Source organism: Micropterus dolomieu, linkage group LG19 (genome assembly GCF_021292245.1).
Source record: "Micropterus dolomieu isolate WLL.071019.BEF.003 ecotype Adirondacks linkage group LG19, ASM2129224v1, whole genome shotgun sequence".
In the NCBI taxonomy this organism is placed as follows: domain Eukaryota; kingdom Metazoa; phylum Chordata; class Actinopteri; order Centrarchiformes; family Centrarchidae; genus Micropterus; species Micropterus dolomieu.
Genome location: NC_060168.1, coordinates 11,391,813 through 11,412,716, shown reverse-complemented (window position 1 = coordinate 11,412,716; position 20,904 = coordinate 11,391,813). Strand labels below are relative to the sequence as shown.

General features: G+C 41.8%; 1 protein-coding gene across 1 annotated transcript; it reads right to left on the bottom strand.

Annotated features, from left to right (window-relative positions):
- Positions 1-878: 878 nt before the first annotated feature.
- Positions 879-19,052, bottom strand: adam19b (ADAM metallopeptidase domain 19b). Its single transcript, XM_046031608.1, has 23 exons — positions 18,415-19,052; positions 17,933-18,045; positions 17,724-17,794; positions 10,489-10,567; positions 10,189-10,265; positions 8,325-8,529; positions 8,154-8,219; positions 7,728-7,799; positions 7,468-7,634; positions 7,187-7,271; positions 6,649-6,788; positions 6,069-6,246; positions 5,891-5,980; positions 5,514-5,709; positions 4,440-4,548; positions 4,079-4,286; positions 3,804-3,881; positions 3,040-3,148; positions 2,812-2,941; positions 2,563-2,665; positions 2,090-2,461; positions 1,883-1,980; positions 879-1,802 (listed from the first exon to the last, which is right to left on the bottom strand). The coding sequence occupies exons 1-23, from the start codon at positions 18,527-18,529 to the stop codon at positions 1,796-1,798; spliced, it is 2,868 nt and encodes a 955-aa protein (XP_045887564.1). The 5' UTR covers positions 18,530-19,052; the 3' UTR covers positions 879-1,795.
- Positions 19,053-20,904: the final 1,852 nt, after the last annotated feature.

The following is a 20,904-nucleotide window of genomic DNA, read 5'->3' as shown; positions in this document are numbered from 1 at the left end:
GCAGTCAAATGGACCACAATTTGTAAAAGTACCTTACAGTAATGCCAAAGTTATCACTGTAGCCTGTAGTCATTCTTCTCAGAGCAGTTTTTTAGCATTTTGGTCATGAGGGAACTCCCAATGAACAGTTTTAGTCTTTGGACAAACGTGCAAAATTATTCAAATGTATGGGGCTATTTTGAGATGTTTAACTGATACATGTAAATAAAGCTGGCTCATTTTTGTTCCCAATTTCTAATGATTTCAAATGTTGCTTTGGGCAAAGACAATTTCATCACTGACTGTTGGTGACAGAGCTACCAAAGAAAGGTTAGTGTTGTTTCTTTCTTTTTGTTATCAAATACTCACCTCTTGTGAGAGTGACAGTACTTTGTGGAAGGATGTAACATTTAAGGGAGTGAATACCAAAATACCAAAAGGATTGCTCAAAGTGCAACACTACAACAACATAAAATCATTCAAACAAAAGTAATAAAAAACTTGAAAAATCCCTAACACTTCCTGCTACACAGACCTGTATCTCTCATCATAAGCATATACTTACAGCATGCATGATGGGCTTTTACTGGTCCCAGTTAATCCAGTTAAAACCCTTTCTTATTCACACATAAGAAGCATAAGCACTTCAATAGTGGCATCTTTTCTTAATATAAGACATCCCTTTCCAGCTGATGCTCTTTAAGAGACACTATGTTTATTACACAGGCTACACTGTAAACATTTTTCTTGGTGAATAAATACTCCTGGAAACAGTGTTTCAACACTGCTGCACTATTTCACATTTCCATTAGGTTTTGAGACAATAACAAAAAGAAGTTCTTAAATTCACAGCTCTGGCTGTTGATAATTGTTAAAGCAGACACATAGTGCTAATTTACTAAACACTTAAATCATATTTATTGGGACATGTACTAATGCTGCGTTCCAGGCAACTCGGAACTGGGAAATTTCCAACCTCCAGCTAGAAATATCCTGGAACGCCACTTGAAGTCGGATTGACTACTTGTGAACTCGGAGAAAAAAATATGTACCCTGACTTCAAGAGTAGCAGTTGAATTATATCACAAAACAATGTCAGCACCCATGGAAGCACACATTGTAAATGGTAAACCATAAACTAAAAGGCAACAAAAAGTATATTTGCATGTGTAAATTAAAATAATACAATCATATAGTAAAACCTGTTGCATATACATTGATGTAGAAATATGTTAGGCCTATTAGGTAGCTGGCTACAGTAAAGAATCTCATAAAGGCATCTTCTCTGCATAAAAGTTATTGTTAAAAATGCATAACGTTAGGAAGTGTAACCTACAAAACTGACTGACTTGAGGATTACCAACTGTTGCAGCTAGAGGGGTACACAGTTAACTAGTAATGTATAGGCTATTTATGTCAGTTGTTTGCATTTAAACTGCCATCCTTTTAAGTAACACCAAAAGCACTGCTGAGGGTGCAACTGTGTGTACACTTTGTCACAGTCAGCCATGTTTTTTTTTCACTTTCGGCGTCATGTACCACCATACACCTGGAACGCCTTGAGGTTGGAAGTTCAACTTGGAAATTTCCCAGTTCCAAGCAGTCTGGAACGCGGCATATGATTTGCTGTAATTCTACCATTCCTCAATACATATCCATGTAAATACACTGTAATCCACAGACCCACAGTGTACAAGTATTCATTATATCTCTCCGTGCCACATTTTCATGGACAGCTGACAATATTCATAAAAAGACAGTTTTAGGCAGTCCATTATTGGATGTAAGTGGTGGTCTGCAACGTCTCCCTGAGCTCTTAGGTTCTAAAAGAAACAAAAAACAAGATAAGTTAACAAAGATGTTTGCATAGATATCCATTAGAAAACGCCACCAGATGAATTACCTATTTGGCTTTTTCTGTCCTGCAGATGGCGCCAAAGCAGCTTTTCCTCTTTGCAGGGCATTTGTGGTAATGGGCAGGCCTTTCTTTTTTTGCTGGTCCTACATCAAAATGACAAGTCAGACATTACACAGTCAGTTCACGAACGCCAAATGTGATTATTTAATTAAAAACATACAAATATTACATATACACATATACAATATTCACCACTGATGGCTTGTTGACAGGACAAGGCGGTGGAGGTCTGTTTGGGGGGTCTGGTCGGGGTTTGGGTACTGCTGAATACTGTGAGTGGGATTTGAGTTCCAGGGAAGGTATAGGTGGAGGCCCTGAAGGTGGTGGAGGAGCCTGGTTTCGTTTCTGCTCGGCCAGCTGTGCATTTTTAACGGTAGGTGAAGTGTAAGTCTGAGGAGAATATTGTCTCTTTGCAGAAGCTTCAGGCTGGATCTTGGGCTGAGGAGTCTGCTCTTTCTGCTCTGAAGCATATGCAGGTACAGGAGGAGGCTTCACTGCTGGACGTACAATAGCATGTCTTGACCGAGTTTGACAAGACGGGCTCGGACGAGGCGAGGATTTCCCCTGTGGAACAATACAACCATAACAAGGTTCAGTGGTTTATTCTAATATTCAAAAACAATAGAGAATGACAGCACTGTCCGGGACATCGTGGACTTCATTACCAAGTGGTCTGAGTCCTGTGTTTTTAGTAAGAATGCGGGGTTAGCATGACCGCTCACATGACCGCCAGCATACAGAGGTTTGCCCTCGACCGGAACTGAACAACTGAGGGTTAAAGCATAAATAGAAAAGTACAGACTCATCATTTATACATCCAAACAACATACAGACAAAAACAAAAGTACTTTGCCAGAAAACTGCTGCTCACTAAAATGTAAGGTATTAGTATTTAAGACTTCAGAATTACACACGTTGGCACTGGAAGTGGAGCAGAGGTTTTCAGTGGGTGGAGTTTATGTCTGTAGCAGCACCAAAGTCCAACAGCAGCCAAAAGTACAAAAAGAAACAGAGGGAGCACCAGCAGGACTGGAAGGAGATTGTCTGTTGGAATATAAAATAGAGAAAAGTCAAAAGAATTGCCCAATTTAATAACAAAGAAATATGTTAAACTGTATGGAAAACACATGAAAGTGTCTCACTGTGGCTGATGACAGGTCCACTGTCTACACTACCCCCTGATCCACTCTGGTCACACAGAGGGGGAGCCCAGCCCGCATCACAGTGGCAGTTATGATTGTTGTTGCACAGCTGAAAAAACACGTTACCCATCAGAATCACAACATAAATGTTGATATTCATTATGATGACATGCAGGTATAGGAGTAAATGACATTTCAGGACTACAGAAGTACATCAACATCATTCAAAGTAGAAAAGAGACTACGGTTCATTGGTGGAAAGCAACTACTGTAAGTACATTTACTCAATCACTGTACATAAATACAATTTTGAGGTACTTAGTTAGTGGACTATTTCCATTTTCTGTGTCTTTATACTTCTGCTTCACTGCATTTGAAATAAAAAATGTATGTACTATTTACTCCACTACATTTATCTGACAGCTATAGTCCCTTTGCAGATAAAGATAACAGGGACCATGCTGCTGCATACATGTTCTGTACATGTACATTCTTACTTTTGAAATGTGTGTACATTTTGCTTTTAATACTTCTGTACTTTCCCGCGACCCTGTACGCAGGATAAGCAGTTGCAGATGGACGGATGGATGGACTTCTGTACTTTTACCTAAGTAAGACTTGGACTGCATGGCTTTCATTTGCACTGGAGTGTATTGACATTGAACAAGCTTTGCACCACTGCCAGCCTTCCATAATTGCTGGCTAGCGGCCAAATCTTCCCCAAGCACTCCCAGGCAACCTTCCCCATACGCATAGAAACTTACCCCGTGTCCATGGCACTTGGCATTGCACTCATCAGCTCTGAGGAAAGATGCATTGCGGCATTCTCCATTAAAACAAATCTGTTAGGAGAAGGGGTTAGAGAATCGAGTGATTCCTATAAGTGGTAGAATTTAGTTCATGAAAATCCCAAAGATTGGAGCCATACGTTTTGTAAATGACAACAATTAAATGTGGCTCTCTGACAGGTAAAAAAAACATCTCTCTGCCACAACAATAAATTCCATTTAGTGTATCTCCACGCATGTTTGAGTCTCACCGAGCCATCACCACACTTGGTGCCCGTCATAACCAGGCCTGGGTCCAGAGTGTCGCCCTGTGCCTCCTCGTCAGCTTTGTACACGTGTGTTCCCATACACTTGATCTTCTTGTTGCCCATACTGACAGTGGTTTCTATGCGAACAGCATTGTTCTCAATGGGCTTGGGGGCTGAAGTTAAACACTGGATTTTCCCACATTGAGCATCCCTGGCAGAAATAGTAAAAAGGGCATCATCAGATTTTTTGAGCTTGATCAATGACTATGAAGAGGCCACAAACTTTAACATGTAATTCTCGGGAAATGTAAATACTCTCCTTGAACTGAGGGAGTAAATGAACCAAAATAGTTGTGATCTTCACCTGTCCTTACAGCTTCTGTACTTCCCAAACAGATCTTTGCCACAGTTCCCATACATGTCCCCAGCTTCGTTTACCTTCTTAAAACACAGGTCAGGGGCTGGCCGGCCATCTGTGGTCAGAGAAGAGAAAATGAAAAAAAAAAACACAAACAGATAGACATTAATATGGCTGCACACACTTGATAACACACACATGCAGTAAATGCAGGCTCAGTGTGTTATGTGACCACCTGATGCAGACCAGATGGCATCCCTTACTGTTCTGTGTGGCTCCTGTGGTACAACAAAGGCTCCCCAGAGAGGCTCTGTCACAACGTGAATATGGACACTGTCCAATAACAATCCCTAATCCTGTGACCCACTGAGGACTCCTCTTTAACTCTATCCAGCCTCCCTGCTTCAACATGCACTGGATGTTTAGCTGCTTTAAAGATACAATGTGAGATTTTTTGATGGCTGAAATTTAGCTATTAGTTATACGATTAAAAACATTTATAAAGTGATTGTCTCATTAAAACCTTTATCATCCCATCAGCCATTAAAAAAAGGAATAGGATTCTCATTTTAGGAATTCCTTAATTTAACTTAACTCAAAATACATATCAATCTGATGTCAGTATTACATCTTAAAAAAAATCTTCTTTTACCCCTATTGTAAATAAAAAGGAAAAACTTTGTGTGTGTGTCGCATGCTTTCAGGACTGCAGGTGGCACAATGCATTTTTCCAACGGGGCATTAACAATAAAATTAAGTTTGTATATGGAATCCAAAGTTTCCTGAGTATGCCAATCTGTATATTTGGAATACAGTATCAATAGTTTGTTTTAATTTGTAAATATATTTCAGAGACTATGGGTTGTATAACTTTCAGCTGAGCACATAAAAAACCTCACTGATATAAAAAGGGGTATTAGACTGCATTAGTGTTAGCTAGGTGTATCCAATAAATTAGAACTTGTATATTCATGTTTAAAATATGCTACATTTACAACAATGTATGCTGTATTTGATCAAAATAATAATAAGATATACTCCCTTTTGGAACAAAGGATTTATAGCGTCCAGATTACTCACCTTGTCCCCAAAGAGACAGGCACTGCTGCTCCAGGGTCAGACACATGCCGGTGTAACAGTAGGCCTGCCCGCCTGCACACCATGTACCATCCACTAAATAGAAATTAGCAGGACAAGACTCTGCCTTCCCATCGCAGTACTCTGCTAGGTCACACGGCCCCGAGGGAGCACGACACAGCACACCTGGGCTCTTCAACTGAGACGGAGAGGGATAAAGAGAAGTTTAGGAAAGAAACTGAATTGAGCAGAGAAAGGAAGAAATAAATGCAGAGATATAATACAATTGCTACAATTAGCCCAGGGGGCACATCATTCATGGGAGATGATTCTGTGTTTTTCCTCTTGTTCAGATGACCATCAAATTCTAATGGTAGTACCTTGCAGTTATGACAGCAGATGCCGTGGGCACACTCAGCACCAGCTTTTAGAGTGCAGTTGTTGGCATTACAGCAGGGACTGGTACACTCCTACACAAACAGTGTAGAGTCATGAGTTCTGTCAAAAACATAGAGGAAAAACATATACAGCACCATTCAAGAGACACAACACGCAGACCTCTTCTTCTCCACAGTCACATTCTTCTCCATCCTCCAGGTAACCATTGCCGCAGCGCTGCCCTCCATACATGGATCTGGTGTTTGGCAGATTGAAGAGACACTTCCCTCCTCCAGAGCTCAGGTAGCTCTTCAGCTCCTTCAGGTTACAGTCATTAAACACGCGTGGGAATGGATGCCTGGGAGGAAGAAGCACAGGAACAGTGACACAGTTTTATTGTCTGAAGTTGTCACAGTCTGGCTCAAAGGGAAGACAAAGAGGAGAGGACAACACATGACTTTTAACTAAGGATTTATTTAACAAAATATAAATGAATCATTGCAGATGATGTATCCAACAACCAGTCACACTCACACTCACTCCTAAGGACAATTTAGTCACCAATCAACCTAGTCCGCATGTCTTTGGAGGTTGGGAGGAAGCCAGAGCAGCCGGAGAGAAACCACGCAGACACGGGGAGAACTGAACCCGCAACCTTCTTGCTGTGAGGCGACAGCGCTAACCACTGCACCACCGCGCCGCCCCCCTCTTAGGTTGATAACTATAATTTATTCGTTCATGTGTCATTTGTGTATCGTACCCAGTAGCAGCAGCCATGATACAACCACCGTCTTCGGCCCTCGCCTGGCAGCAGCCTGTACTGTCGTGGCTCATACCGAAGTTGTGGCCCATCTCGTGTGCCATGGTGGCGGCTACACCCACAGCTGACTCTGAGTGGTCCTATTCAAAAGAAGAGTCAAACATTACTTAAATATGGAAAAGTCACATACATTTCTCATGGCATTTTGTAGACCCTGTCATCACAGGACACTAAAATAACTAACTAATAAACTAACCTAAAATAATTAAAACTTTAAGTCAAGAGCCTTATTGGATCTTCATTTGTAAAAGAAAACAGAGAGGTAATCATACAAGTTATTATTTACATTATATTAATATAGCATCTTACATTGTTTCCCCACACGCACAAGGAAAGCAATTTGGGGTTCAGTGTGTTGCTAAAGGACACTTCAACATGTGACGACAGGAGAAGCTGGGGATCGAACTAGGATATGAGCTTTCATTGCCACTCGAGTGCATGCAGAAGATTCATGTTTGTGTCGTCTCTCGTCTCTCACCGTGTTCACTCCACCAGACTGGTAGTCGGAGCACATTGCTTTGAGAGGTGCCAGCCCGATGGTGGTGCCCTGGAACGCCCTCCCTCTGGAGACACAAAACCACACCGGTGATTAGTTCCAGCTGGACAAGGGCCCACTGGTGATGGTTACTGTCTCACAAAGTGAACATAAAATCAATTGAAAGATCTTCCCCACGGGACAGGAGGTTGAGAGGAGATAGGGGTACAGGGTGATGAATGACAAATGGGAGGACTAGCTGGAGATGAGAGAGAGTGACTGACGTGATGAGCTGAGCATTGTCGTTGGGGAGAGCGTGGAGCTGTTTGCGTCTCCAGGACAGGAATGATGCCAAAGTGCTGTGAGGATTGTCTGAAACGTTGATCATGTCCTGGCTGGTCCACACCTCCAGACCGATTAATGCCACACGGATTTTCAAAGCCTTGTAGTACTGTGGGTGTGGACAGGAACTGTTACTACTAAATATAGGTGTGACAGACTTGAGTGTCAGTTTGTGGGTTTCATGCATCACATCAGATGTTACCTTGTCAACCAAATTGGCCGCCTCCAGTAATTTCAGTTTGGTCTTCTCGAGACTACCCCCATGCTTCTCAAACTGCAAACGGCATAAACCACATTGTTCTCAGGAACAGACACACCTACACTCTTCTGCTTTTTCCAAAAACCTCAAAAGGGGACTTCTCACTTTTCAAACAACAAACAGGACTCGAATTAGAATTTTATATTTACCTCAGCTAGCTCTAAAGAGAGCAATGGGTGCAGTCTGCTGGGTTTAAATTTATTAAAATACTGTGTAAGGTAGAAATATACTTTTTATACTGGTTACAAATATAATTCCCATGACTTCATGCTACTTAATTCTGTCTACAGAGCTGATTTCACGTACAGAGCCAACATTTAATAGTTCCTGTATGGCCAAATATGACGACGTCCACAAACATGTCCTCACCTCAGCCTTGTCTGCCACTATCAGCAGCTCTACATACTTCATATTCTGGCTCAGGTCCCTTCTTTCCTAAAAATGGAGACAGATTAAATACACAATTTGCGGGCACAATTTTTTGCGCTTTGTGTAAAACCTGCCAAGGATTTCAGGCAGGTTGGTACCGTCCGAACTCACCCTCCTGCTCCGTGCTGACATCATTCCATGGATGAAATCATCAAGCCCCCCCTCATGCTCCTTGTCGCCATGGTGATGAAGGCAGCTACCTCTGGGTAGATGGAGATGCTCGGCTCTGAACACAGCGTGCTGCTGCTGTGCATCCGTGGAAACAGGAAGAGGCTCTATCAGGTAGCTGACGCTCGTGTTCAGAGAAATCAGTCCCCTGGGGAAACAAGACACCATTGATGGTTCCATCTAACAAGTGCTCAAGGAAATGAAAGGGTGATCAGTGATGTTGCTGTCTATCTGCACACTGTGGGTATCAATGTTTTGTATTGCATATATTGTAAATAAAAACCACCTTTTAACCTTAAAACATCAGATTAAATGTAAATCTGAGGTATGAGTTAAACCATATGTTTGCATGTCAGATATGGACTATGGACTCATTTGGCTGTAGTGGTTTTACGGATGGATGGAGAAGAAAGGATGTGTCTCAGGTGATTTAGTGCCGTTTCTAAACGAAGATCAGCTGGGACAAACAGAGCAATACACAATCCTCTGGCTTCTTCGCAAAAAACCCCTTATGAGTGAAGACGTCGATGCACAAGCACACGAGCATGCACACAGCAGCAGGTCGAGCAGCTGTAGAAAACATCTGCAGAGGTCAGACGCCCACTTGTCAATGTCCCTCTATGCTGTGTCTGCATTCCTCCAGAGAATCTACATTAGAAGGAAGAGGTATGCATTCACTCGTCCTCCAGATGCAGAGCACTGAACCCACAAAAACACACATATGGCTGAGATTTCTGTCAGTGCTTGCCAGTTCCTCCTCTGCTGCCCTGGAGCCACACCAGGAGAAAACACAGGATCTCCATACTGAGCTGTACTCAATGAACCAACTCTGAAGCCAATGACCTACTAATCTACTGGACTGCTCAAGACTGTGCACACAACTGTTTCCTGTCACATTGTCTATTCAGCCATGGTTTGATCACAGGCTGACCAGTTGTGCAGGCTTTGGTTCTTTTCATCTACAAAATTATGTTCACAGACAATCTCAGGGCGCTCTCTGAGACCTCTTAAGTAAGCCTCAAAATTCATAGGAGGTGTGGTTGAGATTTTAACACCGCCACCAATCTATAGAGAAAATCACTGCATTTCAAAGATTCCAAATCCACACATTAGCAAACAAAATACATTTTCTTCGTGAAAATAGCCCAACTATCTTTGCATCTTCATGTATGTATATGTATGTATAATATGGCAACCAGTGCATTTGCACTTAAATAACGGAATTAAATTCTCTCTGTAATAACTATTTTATTCTTCAGAGCTGTGAAAATGGCACATTTTGAAAAAATACCTCCTCTATTTTGGCAAGTTGACTAAAATAGGAAATGGTGGACAACAGTAATTAATGTATTGAGTTATGTAGGTATTCTATCAATGACTTAGAAAACACTGAGTAAATTGATACACATCCATTAATTCTGTTTTGTTGGCCCGAAACGTTTGCACGTCAGCTGGAAAACATAAACTGAGGCTGTAATAGAGCTAATAGCTTTAATTCGTTGGCCTAGCAGTTCAAATACATTTGTAATAAGATTAATCACAAACATCAGCCCTATACAATATAATCTGCAGCACTAATTCCCTGCTTTTGAATATCGGGAAAATGTCTCTCTTAGCTCTGCTTCTTGCTGTTCTGTACTCCTTTTCAGAAGAAACTCTGAGCTGTCTTCATGAATAGTGTTTTCTTTTTTAGAGGGATTTAGTCATGGGAGACTTCTTAGAATTCTAAGAAATGTCTTTCACCATTTGGATCAACTCTAAATATCAGAAATCTTTATGAAAAAAGCCCATTGTGAGTTTTATATACCTGAGTCCTGAGCATGTGCTAACAGCAACACTTGAGCCTTGCATGCCCAGAACCTTCCCATGGTAGAAACAGTGTCCCTGGAAGACAAAAACAATTAAAGGTCAACATGCAGTTCAGTGGTGCAGCGATAAGAGAGACTGTCACTTAACCAGGTGACCTTGTTATGTAAGAAAATCATTTGGTCCCTGTTTTCCTCATGCTATGGGATTTGATCAGCTGCATTGACATTTCTTTCTGTTCAATGATCATTGACAGCACTCCACTGCAGTTTAAGAACATAAAACTGTCTCGCAGACTTACAGTGCTGGCAGGAGAGGAGGACTTGCGGGCTCCATCAGGAGTGTACCATATTTCCTGATATCCAGGGGCCAACAGCTGCCTGGTCAAAGACAGCACAAACTGAGAGTCAATTTGCAAGAGGAAATACACGGTATGTAGTGTCGGACATTCGATCTTCTGAAACAGCAGCACTATAGTGGAATAACAAAAATAATATACAAAGTAAAAGCTGCAGGAAAAAGTGGCAATAGAAGATTCTCTCCAGCGGCTCACAGCTCATTAAACATTTACACAGACAGAGACGCTCTACGAAACCAGACTGCTTTAAAGATTTAGACAAATATCCTCTCAGAGATAAGAGAAAATCCAAATAATAATGTGGAAAGATGTTGTGACTGTAATTAAATCCATATGTACCTATCCCAAATGACCCTTTTTACATTGTGGAGAGTATCTGAAGTAGGAGATAGTAACTTCTCTATGATGAAAGTGTAAGTTTGGTGGTATGTTCAGACTGCATTTGTTTGACAGGGCTATTATCTACCAATTTAGATCTTTTTATTTGTTGCTGGAATTTCTCCACCAGTATACAATACAGACTGCAAAGGAGCGTGTGATGAATCAGGGAAACATGCACATATCGAGAGAAACGTTAATGTAATTGTGGTAAAGCAATACATTCCTGTTACTCTCCATTTGTTTGTGTGTGTGTGTGTGTGTGTGTGTGTGTGTGTGTGTGTGTGTGACTGAGTGTCCACAGACGTGGGCTGCTTCTGTCAAACTTCTGGCCCAATATTTACATCTCGTACAAATGCTTGTTTTCCCGTCTTTCTCCTTCCAACTCAATCCATCTTCCTGTTTTCATTCATAAAGTCTATCTGCCTCACAGCTGGTTTTCTTCTGCTCTAAATCTCCTCACATCTCTTCCTCCCACAGTCCTACTCGGATCCATCAAAGAGGCTGTTAAGTGCAGTGAAATCAAGCTGTAGAGAAACCTTCATGCATCTACTGATGATGCTTCTATCTAGTCTCAAATAAACACAAGCCAGACCTAAGATGTTCCTCACTGACTACTCCCACTATGATTTTATTATTTGTCATACTCATGTATACATGTATTTTCTATCTTAGCCAGCTTGCGCCTCAGGATAATAATAGCTTTGTATCTTACAAGTGAATAAAGTCTTATTCCTTGTTCATCTTTGATGGATAAAATGAATGCAAATCAGTTGGGTGAAGTTAATTAAATAGTTCAGCATTTGGGGCACTTATTTCTATTGATGCTGAGAGTTGGGTGAGAAGATCGATACCACTCTCATGTCTGTCCCTTAAAAGGTGCAATTCTATAAACAGTGAAAAATACCATATAAAGCGAACAACAACACAGCAAGTACTATAAGTAATGTTAGCTTGGGTGTGGGTTAGCAAACTGTGGCTACAGTTGCTGCTACAAAGTTAACATGCAGAGAGGATGAGATGTTCCCAGAGCCAGCACTCTAGCTCCAGACGGCAATACAACATCCCAACAACAGCATATCTCGACTAAATAGTCAGTAAGCTGAATGGCTGTGGGCAAGTAATTTAACGTTTCCTGACAAACAAATCATGGATGGAATAGTTTTGTGATATTCGATTAATTTGACGAAAAGATGTCAATTGGATTAGAACTGCATATCTCACCTAAGGCTACAGTCAGGAGGTGGCTAGGCATAAAGACTGGAAACAGTTATGCCTTGTGCAGACTACACGACTTTCAGCATCGGCCGATGAACACTAAAGCCTGTCTCTGTCTAAAGGTAAAAAATACACCTACCAGCATCTCTAAAGCTCACAAATTAACATGTTGTATCCCTATACAGTCTATGGTTGTATCTCTTTTGTTTAATCCATACAAATACTACAATGTATAACTAACAAGATGTGGTTTTATGCGGGGGTTATGTGTGTGCACAACCTTTTGTACAAATTACATAAAAAATTACCTGTAACATGTTAATTAATGGTGCTGGTAGGCAGATTTTGTTACTGTTGAACCAGGCTTACTCTTTTCCCTTTTATTCAGTCTTTATGCTAAACCAAGCTAACCGGCTGCTGGCTGTACCTTCAAATTAAGAGCATGACATGAGAGTGGTATCGATCTTCTCCTCTAACTCTCAGCAAGAAAGCAAATAAGCCCATCTCCCCAAATGTCAAACCTCTCCATCCTAAAGGGATGATGAAGACAAATGAAGGGAAGATGGGGATTTTTCCTTTCTCTTCCGTCAGATGCCCTGAAGGAGACAACTGAAACAATGGCAGCCTGTTGATGCAATCAGCCACAAAGCAAGTCAAAGACGGAAAACGGCTGCTTCATCCTTTTTACCACGCTGGGGTTAGGGGGGGGTGAGTGACTCTGTCTCACACACACACAACACACACAGTCTAAGAGAAGGCTTAAACATGATCAGTCAGTGGTGTATCCGGCTGATGTCACCCCAATTGGGGTAACCCCCGCTGTGTTGTGATTTGACCTTCTAACCTCATTTATAACTGGCCTTCCTCTAGTTTTCCAAATTTAAGTTTCCCAAATATTCCCACCATGCCTCTCATTTTTGTAACCCTCTCTGTTGCTCTAACAGGCAGAATTAATGGCGGAGTGGGTGATGATTGACCAAGCTTTACCCGGCTGCTGTTCCACAGTCGTTATACAGGAAGGACAATCACTTTTCCCATGAGGAGACACACACATACTGACTCTTTCTCTGCTCCATTCACCCTCATTCTCACATGCCAGTCAGCAGCTGTATACACTAGTAGACTGTTGGCTATATAACCCCCTGAGTCATGTGACATAGACACAGCATGCCATTAACAAAGCCATTGCTACTACTGAAAGCATTTAGCTTTGTCACACTGATGAAAAGTCCATACCTAGTAATGTATTTGTCACATTCAGACATGGCTACTGTCTCGTGCTGAAGATGCAGTTAAATCTCTATTTGTTCAGGCACTGAAATGCCATAGCCACTGGTAGTTACACCAGATGGCAGTTTATTGAAACGGTAAAGAACTGAAAGATGAAACAATGCAACTGTCACCCAGCATGATGAAACAACCACCCAAAATAGTCTGCAGTTGTGATCAAAGCGTTAGTTTCAATTTGCCTCAACACTGTCTCTAAATAAAAAGAAAGAAAGAAAAAAGCTCAGGTAAATGGATCATCAACTGTGTTTAGGAGTGGGCCAAATACATCATTGGGGGGTGTACAAACAAAACTCTCAGGCAGAGCGTCCCCATATCCATAGTAACTCACTCTCACTCGTGCCTGCGAGAGGAGAGGGAGAGACACTAACTGGGATTACTCTGAGCAACATATAGGGGAATAAATTAGCCTACAATATAATAGATCTTGGTATTTTTCTCACTTTCGCCTTGTTGGCCTGAATAACTCACTTGATTTGTCGTTAGTCACTAGTCTGCAGAGGGTCTGAGAAATTTAGCCAGTGAACCAAACCACTGAAGCATATGAGGGGGGAGGACATAATCTTTCAAAACCTAAAATGTCCCTACCAAATTCTATGTCCTTGGTCCAATGATAACAACATCTATCAGTACCTGTAAAGCTCACTAATAAACACATTTCATCTAGCTGGTAATCCATATAAAAACTGAAGTGTACAAATGTAAATTTGTGTCGTTACAGGGGTTACATGGCAGCAAAGACTCCAGGAAGTCAGACATAACTGACCATTTAACATGTTAATCAGCTTTAGAGATTCTGGTACAAGGATCATGTTACCTTTGGACAGAGCTAGCTGTTTCACCCATTTCTCCAGCATTTCTGCTAAACTTAGCTAACATGCTGCCGCTTCCCTACAGATGTAAAAGTAGAATTGATTTTCTCAACTAACTCTTGACAAGAAAGCGAATCACACATTTTCCAAAATGTTGCACTATTCCTTTAAATCAACAAATCTAAAACTACCAACACCCTTGGGTTATCCAAGACCCTTGAGTCTAATTGCATTCTGGTAAATGGTGCGAAAGCTTTCAAATCAAGACTGCAAAAGCCTCTGTGTGATGGCGGGAGTGCTGCACAGAGTTTGGATGTCGTCCAGTGTCCAGACAGATGCTGTGATTGAGCGCAAAACTTGCCTGAATCAGGACTGTCTGCCAGTGAGGCTGAGACAAAGGCTTGGTTCAGCCTTATGAGGGGAAAGACAGGGTGGGGGAGTAATGCTAATGTACTTGGGAGACAGAGAAGGAGAGAAAGAGAGGAGAAGGGGACGTGCATTAGGGTCAGTGGGTCGCATTCTCTCATAGTATCAGATGACATCACCGCACGCGGGTGGAGGGAGGGAGAAGGCTGACGCAAAGTCAAAGTACCACTCAGCAATGGATGATGAATAGGCTTTTATTGCACAGGGAGGCCAATGTTGTGTTTTGTGAAGCCCTGCGTGTGTTTATGTGTGTTTCCCCAACACACAGGCCAACACAGAGGCCTAGATTAAGACATCTAAGCAGACAAGGCCGCGCCACTGCGAGACTAAACATAGAAACATGGGCAAGCGAACGCATCCCTGCTCTCCGCTCCCTAGACCTGTGATCTATCAGGTCTGCGCTGTAGTCTTGTTTGTGTTCTTTTGGGCTGCTGTGTGTGTGTGTGTGTGTGTGTGTCGCCTGTCTGCGGGTGGCCGCAGTCTCCCAAACCCTGACCGCAGAGAAAGGCGTGGGAGATGTATATTTATACTAGAGGCCTGGGGAATATCAGACGAGGTGAGGGGAGGAAAGAAATGAGAAAGAATGGGGTGCTCGTTTTTTAGAGTGGACAGTGGAAGACATACGAGGTGAGGAGAAGGAGAGAAAAAGAGGAACAATGATGTGTGCTTTTCCCAAGGGAGTGCTTAATTCTAGTTCATGCACTTAAGGGTGTGCAGGAAGGGCATTGGACAGAAGAACAGAGAAAGTCATGCAGAGGAGGAAGCAAGAATATCTACACGATTCATATCGGAACCACATGCACATAACTCACACCCAAACCGACCCCAACTGTCTCTGCTTTCCTCTTTCCATGACTTTCCTCACCTCAACCCTTTTCCTCCGGTCCATCGTTCAATTCTTACACTGTTCCCTCCGCCTTTCACTCTGTTTTTACATCCTTTTTCCTGCACTCTGAGTCAGCACACTAGACCCTGCCTGGCTCTTAACCAAATCAACCCTCTACGGGCGAACCACAGCCTTTCATTAAGATAAAAGCTCAGGCACACACACACCACACACACACACACACACACACACACACACACACACACATACACACACACCGACTGCACGTAAAAATCAAAGAAAAGACCCATGCTCACACATACATGAGTACACTGACAAGCATGACTGGGGAGGACGAAAATGGATTGAGTCTGGACTTCAGCCACTGGGAGTAGATGCCCACATAAATTCACAGCAATGTCTTTCTCCGAGCTTTCCTTAAGTGATACATTAAGTGGAGAGCAGATGAGGTGGACTAGAAATAAAGTGAAGAGAGCAGGGGGGAAAAAGGAGATGTAAAATGCTGTAGAAGGAAAACCAGAAAGACCATCTCACAGCTAGTTTGGGTACACCCTTATCTGCTGACTGTCAGAGTAACAGTTACAGGGGCAATGAGGACAAGAGGGGAGTAGCCAGGACACAAAGATGGACACGGGTAGCTTTTTCCTCTGGCTTCTTTCCAAAATCAGACATTGATCGTCCCTGACACCCCCCCCCCCTCCCCCTCCCATAGTCTCACAGAGCCAGAGCTGTCTCCACATTAGGCCAACAGAGGACAAATCAAAACACAGAAAACCCAAAATGGGAATTGCTGTTTGGGCTTAGAGAGAGGGGCAAAAATGACAGAGAGAATGACGGAAACCTCAGATTAAATAACAGGTATACAAAGAGAGACAGCAAGCTCTTACTTTGAAAGCTGTAAAACTAGTTTTGTATGGGACTGTATGAGATTTATGAGGTCGGGTGGAGGGCTGAACCTCATCATTCAATGTTTAAAAAAGCAAGACCATACAAAGTGTTACTAACATTTTCAATGGATTTCTCAATTCCTTGTGCATGCTTTACCATTAAAACGACAATTTACAATTGTTTAAATTGCTACAATTTCAAATCATATCAATACCCATCCTGTTTTCACATCACCTCACTACTGAAACTGTAGCAGAAGTAACACCATGATGAAATGTTCACAACTTTCCTGTTCCAGGAAATGGTTGAGAAGTTGCACAAAAAATAGTTTCAAAATATATTTTCTTGCTTATAAGTAAAAGGATGTTTAACTTTTCTACAGAATTTTATTTCCTATTTTTTTAGAACAACCTACACACACACACACACACACACACACACACACACGTCAGTTACGTCAGTTAATACCATCTTTACCAATATCTGTCATCCCTTCTCTCTTTTCATTCTGTTAACCACACATGCTTTGTGTGACTGATGAAAATACCTTGCCCAACAGCCCTAACAGTGTGACCACCTACTGGGCAGGGGGTGGGGGTGGGGGGGGTGACAATCACTTCAGGGGACGGTCAGTCAGACACAGTGGAGACATGGTTCATTAATGCGTGTGCCTGACAGTGAGAGCATGAGTCTCACGGTAAAAATTGACTTCATTTCTAATGTTCATAAAAGCTTCCCGTTCTTCCCGTGTGCTGGCTCAAATCCCAAAGCGATCAACTACAGCTCTGATATCTCCAGTCAGCTCCAGTCCTCCCTGCTATCCCACCCAACCATCGCACTGTCCATTAAAACGAGCAAGATACTCCAATCCCTTCCCTATCACCATCCCATTGTTACTGGACAGGATGTTAGGTGCAGAGGCAGAGACTTACTTCCTGTTTGCCCAAGGCACACAGATCGGATGTCAACCCTCTGTCGTCCAAACCCATCACCCTCCTTTCCTCCCTTCATCCCCCTCTCTGCACCCACAGGGGCACTGACCTTATAAATGTATGTGACAGCTAACATCTGGTCAAATAAACAGGGCTAGCCGGGACATCTTGTGGACATCTTGGGATACACGGGACTAATATGCTCTGACTTGATTTAATCAGATTGGAATAATTTGATACAGGTAACTATTTTGAGTCCTGCCTCTTTTTTTTTTTTTTTTTTTACCTGTCCCTAGAAGCATTGCTACTCTAAACTCACCAAAAGTTGACGGACATGTCCTGTCTGAAACACTGCAGTGTAGTGCAACCTTATTCTACTTAATCACTTACTCATTTTTGTCCAGGTGTAGTCTGAGCTCCAGGCCCTCAGCTGAGATCAGAACTTGAGCCTCTGTAGGATGCTGAAAAGAATAAAAAAAAAACACATATTGATTATCAGGTTGCAGGAGGTCACTAAACATGAGCTGACTTATATCAAGATTTAAAATGTGTGTTTCTTTAAATAGGTTTATTAGCCAAATGGAGATAGAATGACTCACCTCTGTGTTGGCAGACCTCCTGTGTCTGTGAGGATGCAGCCATATGGGATAAGTAATCTCATAACTCTGTACATGCTCAAGGATGCTCCTCAGTGAACCCTGCTTATTCTCTCCTAAAAAAACCCAACAGAAAATAAATAATCTGAATCTGAAACAGGTTTACTGCCAAGTAGGTTTTCACATATAAGGTATTTCCCTTGGTATTTGGGTGCATAATGCTTTTAATAAACATAGTAAGAGAAAAGAAAAACGTGCACCTGTGGCCTATTTAAATATAGTCTATATTATTTTTATTTGTGCATTGGGTGACTCACTTAATATTAATAAAAATATTAAATACTGATATTGACATTATGCATGGCCAACGTACACGTGAACTGAAAACAGGTGTCAACATACCAATGCAATGCACACACCGATCTAGTTTTTTTCAAGGCATGCAAAAATCTAATTTCATCACTGCGAGAAAGAACCAGACTCACCATTGTAAACAGCGCCTTCAGATCCAGCAGCCTCAACACAGTGCAGGAAAACTACGAGACACAGACACAGGGTGGACTGCACAGCGTCGAGAAGAGGACGCGCTCCTGGACGCATTCTAACAACAATCGGCTCCAAATGAATTTGCTAAACTGAGACATAAATGTGCAGTATAAACTCGCCTGGGTGTTTCACTACAGACGGGGAAAACGCCGCCGGTGTGACATCGCGATAGCTGCTGATCGTCTGGATGAGATGCTTGCAGACCACCGGTCTCACATCTCTCTTTCTTTCTCTCTCCTCCCCTTCGTAATCCACTCATGGAGAGGAGGGGCAGTGAGCTGTCGAGGTGAGGCAAAACAAGCCAGGATGTGATAAAAAAGATGCGAGTGAGCAACAAGACACTGAAATAATCATATTAGAAATGCAAAGAGGCTATTGTGGACCACTTTATGGAGCATTATCTTAATCTTAGACACTGCAAAAGAAAAAAATATCCTTGTAGACTAGAATTTTTATTCGTATTCTATACATCATCATGTTTATACTCTATGTCTTCTTAGAGTTAAAGGTTCAGTGTGTAAGTTTTAGTGGCATCTAGTGGTGAGGGTTGCGAATTGCAACCAGCGGCTCGCGGTGAATTCACGTGCCCCTCAGATGGTCCCATTTCCCGAGTTGTGAAGTCGTTCTTCCGACTTCAGTGTGTGTTCATGTACTCTTAGGTCAGACTGTGGAATTAATATGAACACTACTGCAAAGATGTATTGGATCAGAACATATACACGCAGACATCTAGTTCACTCTACATGGACAGCAAACTAACCGTTATTACCATATTACAGATAACGTGTTTGCAATATGTGATTTTTCACGAATCATAGTTCTGTATACTTTTTTGTCCCATGTACACATTATTTCTTTTTGCAATAAAGACCACATGAATGAACCATCAGTCACTGTTCGTCCCTCTCTTTATAAGCATGCAGGAGAAGCTATGGTGGTCGACGTGCTCTGTCAGCTCTTGTGCTAAATAATATGTATGTTCTTCTATTTCTCCAAATTTCACTTCTACTCGTACTTCTAATAAACCAGACGACTACTATTACTAACATAACTTTTTCTTCTTCTTCGTACCTCTTCATCGTTGTGACGAAATGTGCTCTGTAGAGCGGTTTCTCCGTTTGGGCTACTGTAGAAACATGGCAGCGCAACATGGCAACGTCCATGTAAGAGGCCCCGGGGTGCATGTATATAGAAACGGCTCATTCTAAACTAATAAAAAAATATTGGTTCATTATGTAAGGTCTTCATACATAAAACATAGTCATGTATATTATATTGCATTTCTGTCAATAGACCCTCCTAAATATTACACACTGAACCTTTAAAGCACCTTCAGAGCCACTGAAGACATTATTCAATCGTTTTTACCGCATGAGCACTCCTCAACAATTTTTATGTTTAGAACTGATGGATTGCAGCTTTAAACTGACTATCGGCAAGATGAGAAAAACATTGTTCATGCATTATTCGCACCGTTTAAATTACTTTAATTAGCTACTGCGTTTGTTAAGTATTTGGAGCTGTTTCTTAACTAGTGAATACAGTCTGTATCTCCTTGTACATTAGCTGAATCGATTGTATCAGTGTACAACAGACTTAGTTGTAACTGATAGTGATGGTTGCTTTGCAGCCATGTCGGCACCAGTTTGTTGACACTTCTGTAGTTTTTTTCAACGAGTGGGGGATGTTGTCCCTGTCAGAAATACACACTATCCCAGAGGCTTACATGAACATTTTTCCCACTTGGCTGCTTGTAATTGCAGTCTGAACAAAATGATGTGAACGCAGCTTACATCTCAGTGGCTATGTAACTGTTGCAGAACTGGGTATAGGAAATATTTTAAAAGAACTATTAAATTGCAATTTTCTTGAGGTTGTATCTCATTTCCTCATTTTTTCTATCCTGGTTAGTAACCCAACATGCTCAAATTTAGGCCCTGCATGTAAACACATGTCTTTAAATAACTATACCATTATCCTCAACGTGCTCAGGCTTTTATACTATAAGGCCATATGTCAAGTCGGTTTCTGTCATTAAGATAAGCATTATAATGTTTTTCCTCTTAATTGAAGTGAAGTGACTAATTGTTCATTAACTCATTATAGACGTCTTATTAAAACAAACAGCCTTCTGCGAAAGAATGTGATCCCAAATGCAAATGAAGAGTCGAATCCTGGTTACATAAAGTCCAGTACAGAAGCCGCATGGTTTGAAGGAGGTCACAAAACCAAAAATACAGCCAGTAACCGAGCCTACTACAGTAACAAAATACAGTAGGCTTCTACCACTTCAGGCTTCCAGCAGCCATTCATACTGAGCCGGTCACTTATAAGTGTGATGATAAATATGCCACAGAGCACATGTCAGGAGGGATAGAGTGTACGCAGGGTGTGTGTGGTATTCTTAGCACTGAATCCATTCACATCTC